Source organism: Tachysurus fulvidraco, chromosome 17 (assembly GCF_022655615.1).
Source record: "Tachysurus fulvidraco isolate hzauxx_2018 chromosome 17, HZAU_PFXX_2.0, whole genome shotgun sequence".
Taxonomy (NCBI): Eukaryota; Metazoa; Chordata; class Actinopteri; order Siluriformes; family Bagridae; genus Tachysurus; species Tachysurus fulvidraco.
In genome coordinates this window covers 13430256-13438089 of record NC_062534.1, presented here as the reverse complement: position 1 = coordinate 13438089, position 7834 = coordinate 13430256, and the positions used below count along the sequence as shown (strand labels likewise).

The 7834-nt window shown below is 35.8% G+C and overlaps 1 protein-coding gene across 1 annotated transcript; it reads right to left on the bottom strand.

Annotated features, from left to right (window-relative positions):
* Positions 1-1970: 1970 nt before the first annotated feature.
* mmgt1 (membrane magnesium transporter 1) lies at positions 1971-6779 on the bottom strand. Its single transcript, XM_027136170.2, has 4 exons — positions 6624-6779; positions 4518-4570; positions 4284-4387; positions 1971-4165 (listed from the first exon to the last, which is right to left on the bottom strand). Exons 1-4 carry the CDS (start codon positions 6700-6702, stop codon positions 4012-4014), a joined length of 390 nt encoding a protein of 129 aa, XP_026991971.1. The 5' UTR covers positions 6703-6779; the 3' UTR covers positions 1971-4011.
* Positions 6780-7834: the final 1055 nt, after the last annotated feature.

The window sequence follows — 7834 nt, the reverse complement described above, 5'->3', positions numbered from 1 at the left end:
TATATATATATATATCTTCTCCACTCCTGGAGAGTTGATAAATAATCAGTAACAGAAGCAGAATACACTGTTCAGCCATAACATTAAAATCACTGGCCTAATTTTGCATAGGACCACTTGGGCCACCAAAACAGCTTTGACCCATCGAGTCATGGACTCCACAAGACTGCTGAAGGTGTGCTGTGACATTTGCACACTGATCCTTAAAGTCCTGTTAGTTGCAAGGTGAAGCTTCCATAGATCAGACTTGTCTGTCTATCACATCCACAGATTGGATTGGAGATCTGGGGAAATTAAAGCTAACACTTTGAACTCTGTCAAGTTCTCAAAGCCGTTCCTGAACAGTTTTTGCAGTATGGCAGGCAGTATTATCTAGCTAAAAGAAGCTACTGCTAGTAGGAAACACTTATACCATGAACAGGGTGTACATGGTCTGTAAAATGTTTATGTAAGTGGTACATCCAGTAAAGTAACATCCACACAAATACCAGGACCCAAGGTTTCCCAGCAGAACATTGCCCAGAGCATCACACTGCCTCTTTTTCACAGGTAAGCAACCCACTTGTCTGTCCATGTGAAATAAAAGAAAACATAACCAGACCAGGATACTTTCTTCCATTTCTCACATGCACAATGTAGATGATTTCAGCAGTGTACACAGGTCAGCATGGGCATTCTGACTAGAAAGGCATTTTGACACCTTTCTATGATGGCCAACATTTTCTGCTCACTGTGCTAAAGTAGCTACTGTATTCTGTTGGATCGGGAAGACGGACTGGCCTTCACTCCCACACGAATTGAGGGCTATGACCCTGTTGCCAGATCTTTTGGTAGGTACTAACAACTGCACACCAGGAACACCACACGAGACCTGCTCTTTAAGCAACCTGGTCCCTTTGTTATTTTTCATTGATGTAGACCAGGCTTAAAATGTTTTGGGGGGAAGTCATGGCCTAATGGTTAGAGAGTCTGACTCAAAACTCTAAGGTTGTGGGCTCGAGTTTCGGCCAGCCATGACTAAAGTGCCCTTGAGCAAGCACCAAAACCACCCCCCACCCCCAAACTGCTCCCTGGGTGCCACAGCATAAATGGGTGTGTTCACGGTGTGTGTGCATTTTGAATAGGTTAAACGCAGAGAACAAATTCTGAGTATGGGTCACCATACTTAGCCGTATGTCACGTCACTTTTTCTGAAGTCTGTAGGAATATCATCAGCTTGTACGCCTCTTCATCTTAGTTGGGTAAATTTTTGAAAAAGGGTCCCAAAAAAAGGGTACATTTTTCATTACATAAAGCAACAAAGAGCAAAATATACAACATTCTTGAGCTGTATATCATTATATATCTACATTATTTATAGTAACTGCCATTTTTGTTGTTAAGCATACATTTATAAAGCTGATTATATAGTTTTACTTATAGATATTTGCCCAGATTTAGGTCTAAAACGCATCCAAATGAATCAAAATCCTTCTGGAGTTAAAGGTGGACTGAGTGGTTTTTAGTCAAAACACATTTCTGTAACATTTGGGAAAAGTTCCCCTCACATTCTGGCAGCTCTCAATGAAATATGTACTTGGAGGAAATCTACTGGTCTCTGTAGCATCCTGGGCTGTATTGAAGGAAGTAATTTGGAGAGTGTGGCTTTGGCAAAAAGTGGGTTATATTTCTTTGAATTGTGAGTTGCTGAGACGCAGTTTCTCTGTGGCAGTCACTGGGATTTCTACACACAGCTTTCCACAAACCAACATAGGGTCTTAACAGCGGAGTTATTTACCGTTGCCTCTTTTAAAGGATTTTGTTGAGAAATGATTATTTAGATTGACCGGTTCGAATGACCTCAGGGAGCTCATGGTGGCATTCTGTTTAAAAGGCTCAGGATAATAAGCTTAAACTAAACTTCTTTTAAAGGCACATTATTTGAAAATACAAAATGATAAGTGGTCAGCAGGTAAACTGCCTCTGAAAAAGACTCATTCATAGATTTATTTCACATCTACACAGAACAGTCACCTTAACTCACACAGTCACTATGTAAAAGCCAAACTAACCATATAGTTTGGCTGATTTTATATACAAATGTTTGACACACAAAAAAAAAAAAATACTGGGATTATGCCAAAATGCACCTCTGCATTAACACCGTTCTTATAAAATATATTTGGTCAGTTGATGATGATGGTATGGAGCACTGCAAAGGACTTTCATTTTTGTTCAAGGAAGAGATCTGGTGAGTGTGAAAGCCATAGCATTATATTTTCATACTTCTCAAACCATTCAGTGAGCCCTCATGCCCTGTGGATGGGAAAATTATCACCCTGGAAGAAAGCACTCTCAACGGGGCAGAAAGGTTTCATTAGAGGATAAAAGGTGATGAGAAATAACATTAGAGAGCTGCAGTGAGGGGACTGTCCACGTTTCATACATTCCACTTTATAGCATGTTTGGGCTAACATTTCTCAGGCTGAAGGGCTGATAAGATCATTGCCTGGGTGCCGTATTTGATGGCCTGAAAATGATCAAAAAATATGCACTGGATTTCGACCTTTAATATGACTCATTGACACCAAATTTCAATTTGCAGAAAACTAAAAACATGTTAAAAACAAGAGAAAACACGTGAAATTGAGGAGTTTTTTTTTTTTTTTACAGCCTGTGTGAGTTCTTCTCAACTCTATTATTTCAATAATTGGAAAATAAAAAGATAAATTAAAATACTGTAATCAGACTAATAAATGATTTCTACAAAAACGTACAGGTTAACAGTTACCACTAATATATCCTTATCTCCTATTCTATTTTAAGAATCTTGGTAGTGTTAATTCACAGAATATGAAGAACTTGACATTAACAATACTGACTGGGATGCTTTCACCACCATCACGTTCTTCCTTTTACTAAATTGTAGACCAGAAATACCCTTGAAAGATGCTTCAAACAGGAAGGAAGCAACTGAAGAAAATCTATTTTGTACATTCATTCTTGCTGTGACCTTCTCCCTCTGTGGATCAATTTGAGAATTGCTAATTAAAAAAAAATGTTCTAAACATTCGACCATCCTTTTGAGATTATGTGCTAATGAAAATCTTGTTTTCAAGTGACAGAGGCATAAAATCAATATCCTTAGTTCTGACACCCCAGTTCTAAGGGGATGAGTGTATTTAAACCATTATAAAAAAATGACCTTCCTTTAACTTGTCACCCATTTTAGTTCTATACATATATTCTAGATATCACATTGAAGAGATGTCCTGTTATACTTGAAAATGAATACATCTCTTCAGTAAAATTCATCAATAAAATCTCAGATTTTATTGTTAAAAATAATCAAATGCACTGTAACAGAAAATAAAATGGGGGAAAAAACAATACTCCCGGCCACCCCCCCCCAAAAAAAACAAAAAAGTGGTGTAGCATTCATTTTCCACAGCGCGTTCACAGTATTGTTAGCATTATTAGACGTCTTTATTTCTCATTTCCCAGACCAGGCATCAATTTAGTAATTACACTAACCTTAGCATTATTTGCATACCAAAATCTATGTTGTAGTCCGTCAGTCATAAATAGTATATCTTAACATAAGTAAAATTAATGGTCCATAGTAGTTACATCCTTTAAAAAGGATGTGGGGAAGAAAAAACCTCAGTTAAACATGGCAGCACAGTAGGTAATGTGGCAAACTGAACAGGATAAGAGATGGGATTAGGGCTCATCATGAAACAGGAAGAGTAGGAAAAGGAGGAGGATGGCTTCTCCCTTCTCTGTGTGCCACCTGATTGAGTACAGTGTATCTTTCTGACGTTTTAAGACAAATGTATGAGTTTGGAAAAAAATAAGAATGAGGAATTGGCACAGTCCATAGACTTCAAAATAGTAACCACGCTGAGATGCAGATTTGTACAGCATATTGACGTATGCACAGAGTGTGCCCATTCCAACCGAGGAGATTACTGATGCAGAGGAAGAAAAAGACGGCAAAACAGGCAAGGGAAACCCCTTTCAAGGCTAGTCTCAGTGAAAGTTCTCCAGCTTGCGTAACCTCAGCGGATTGGACGGCAAAGCCTGAGGAGTTACAGTGGGAGCCTCTGGCTCGGAGCTGAAAAGCACCCTGCCTCGATGATTGAACAGGTAGAAAGACGGGTGGTTTCTCAATGTGTCAAATGTTCTGGAAAAAGAAAGAGGAGAAGAGATGGAGTTATGCTTAATGCCAAATCTCCCACACTAAAGAGAAAATGATTAAAACAACTCTGAGGCAATTCAAATGAATAGTTCACTTTACTTACTTGTGTTTAAGCTCTGAAGATGCGTCCATGTCTTTAAACTCACCCGAGATGTGGACTATTCCACAACATGTAACCACAAATGCTAACAACGTCTGTAATACTATCTGGAAGCACAAAATAAATATTTAAAAATTACTATTTTATATATATATATATATATATATATATATATTAACTTCCATTTTATCATACACATTACAAGTTTATACTTAGAACCATGGGGCAAAAACTTACATCTATTGGAAGAGTTTCATTTTCCTTTTCTGTCAGCCGCATGTATGATCGATCTGGAAAAGAAGAAAATTATTTATATATATATATATAAATAAAAAATAATTATAAGCAAATGTATCTAAAGAAATAGTCTTCTGATGAAACTTGACTACAAAGGATTAAAATAACTTATTATAACTAATAACCTGCATTTTCCCTCTTATATATTATAAATTTACATAAAAAATGAGTATCATTTTGTAGCAGACTCAACATTTTAGGTAATAATACTTTCCTTTAATCATAACGTTTCTGTGCGATAGATGAACACATACTGCATAACCATCTGTACATCCTGTTTATATCAGACATATGTTGTGTATGTTACTCACTGCCATTTTTGCACACCTGTTTTATTGCTCCTTTTATTAATTATTATTACTAATGTCATGCAAATCATTATTTAATGTGTTATTGCAGATCTGGGTTTGCTTTTAATATTAGTGTTATGTTGCTGTAACTTCTCTTGAGGGGTCTATCTGCCTGTATCTCATTAACGATGCTTAATCTGAACAAGCATACGTAACAGCAGAGACTTGCTGTGACAATTTTCAAAGCTCTTTGGGCAATCTAATTAGACAAGGATGCAGTGCTTCAGGACCTGTATTAGACATGATACTTGGTATTGTTAGTGACCTAATACAATGTCTGGATGCTCAAAATGTAATTACACAATTTGTAAAAAGTACACAATTTGTTCATATCTTCTGGTTACTTTTGCTCAAATCATTAGGGATTACATAAATGACAGTTCCCTGTGGACAAATCACTCATACACTTAGTACACTTTAGTGCAGAAGACAATCAATTACATTACATTATTTCTTGCATAAACAATTAGATTTATTCTTTATCAAATGGATAACTGTTTGCTTCCTGATACAAAAGGTTTTTTGTGTAAGATGTGTGTGTAAGTCTCTCTGGCTTACCAAAGTGCTAAACATCTTTTCAGGGATAAAAGCTCTTGAAAATGCTCCTCAAGCCGGGGCCAGAAACGCAATTAAATTGTACATGTATAGCACTTTTAACAATGAACATTGCCCCAAAGCAGCTTTAAAGAAATACATAAATTCAAAATATCACATGTAAGCCAAAGGATTTGTTGTCAATAAAATATAACCTCAAAACAATACTATGAAGAAACCTTGAGAGAAAACAGAGTCATAATAACTCATTCACATCTGGGGGATAAAAACCAGGATAAACCAAGGGGGAAAAAACACACAACCCATCACTAGTTATATGCATTATTGCCTTCTTATAGTTGTTAGACTGATGCAAACGGTTAACTTGCCTATAGTGACTATTTTAACAGAAACGTGTTTCATGAATGAAAAGTTCAAAAATTAAATACATAGATTTTATTTTTCAATTTAAATTCCGACCTTAATATTGAAATAGTTGGATAAATGTTCCTAATATAAATATGTACTGTTCTGGTTCATGGGTTTTATTTAAAAGGTTCTTTGTGCCTGCAACAAGTATGAGAACAGAATTTGTAAAAAAAAACAACAACAACAAAGAAACCTGTAGATGTTTTAATGCGGATTATTAACAGCTACCATCAGTAACACTAAACTGTCATGTGGCAGACAAACTGATTTAGTTCCACTTGAGGAATTGTTTAATCATTTACAGACAAATAACTGACCTGACTATGAGCTAGCACAGTAAAAGCCGTTAGTCATAATGCTATGTACATGTTTAGCCTAGCATTAGCTTAGCAACTAGCCTTAGCGAATGTGTAAACCGGTGATGGCTAAATATGTGGTATAAAAATCAGTCAGTGTTTATATTTCATTATGAGGCAAATAATAGAATGTAAATATAGTGGATTAACACAGAAACCAATTGTATTTAACCATGAAGATAAAAATAAAACGCGATATAACCTGAAAATCGTTAATCTACTTCAGGTCTTTTGAGCGAAGCCGCTACATGTCATGCTAACTAACCGACTAGCTTTATGGGGCAGTCTGTAACATGTAAATAAATTAATAAATAAAAACAGCAGGTTAAGTGTCACTTAGCTCCCAGAATTTCTCATGAGAAATCATTTTTACTCACGCTGCGCCGCCGAAAAAGCTGCATGGGCCAAAGCGAACAGTCCTAAACCAACAACGCCTTTCCAAAAGGACGAAGCCATTTTTCATGTGAACGCAATGCACTGCTTCCAGTCGGCTAAAGCGAACAAGCAGCGTGAAGCCGGATTCAAACACTTCCTGTTTCTATTTCCGGTTTGAATCCTCCAGTTGGTATGAAAATAAAAATAAAAACAGGGTCATAGGAGCAGACTTTCTTAAGGCTCAGTGATTTAGAGGAAATGTGAGCAATTTAAAGTTCAATTTAGCTTGAAAACAAAAAACTTAGGCAATAATAATAATAATAATAATAATAATAATAATAATAATAATAATAATAATAATTGATGTTTGACTCAATGTTTAAGTATTCATGTGATCATATACTTCATAAAATGTATTGATCAAAGACGTAATTGTGCAACTATCACATTGTTTTAAAAATCTTTTCTGTTTATAGCTTTTATTTTGAAATATCAGGCTTACTGTAGACATGAAATCAAATCTACTGGATCTGCAGTTACTCATTTCTGGCTTTACTATGTCGGTTTGCTGCTCTTTTGCATTGTCCCTTGCATCGTCCCCTGATGATTTATGGTTTTTAGTTAACATGATGGTTCTACTCATATAGGGAGACCCTGTTATAGAGTTCTATAAGGACAACCAGAACACAATTATCTTTTTTTTTTTACTTATTCATTCATTCATTCATTCATTCATTCATTCATTCATTCATTCATTCATTCGTTCGTTCATTATTTAAGAATGTGACGGCATGCCTAAAATAAAGAAATAAAAAATAAAGTGGTTATTATTATTATCATAGTTATTATAATATAGTTATTATGGGTAGTAAAAAATAAACGGTGCTCAACAGCTTAATAAAATGTTGACTAGTGTGTAGGGCCACATGATGTGGCCATTTACTGTTTGAACTGAGAACAGAAGTTCAAGTTTTTTTAAATAATGTTTTCTTTATTAGTATTACCTGAGAATTAGTCTGAACACCAATTCAACTACAATTTGTGTACAATAAACTTCCATTCCAAGTCAAGTCAAGAGTCAAGAACCATATATACTGTAGCTGTTGCAGTACACAGTGAAATGAGACAACGGTTCTCCAGGATCATGGTCCTACATGAAGCAAAGACAGAGCTAAGGACTTAGTAAGTATGTCCTAGATACATAAAGTGCATC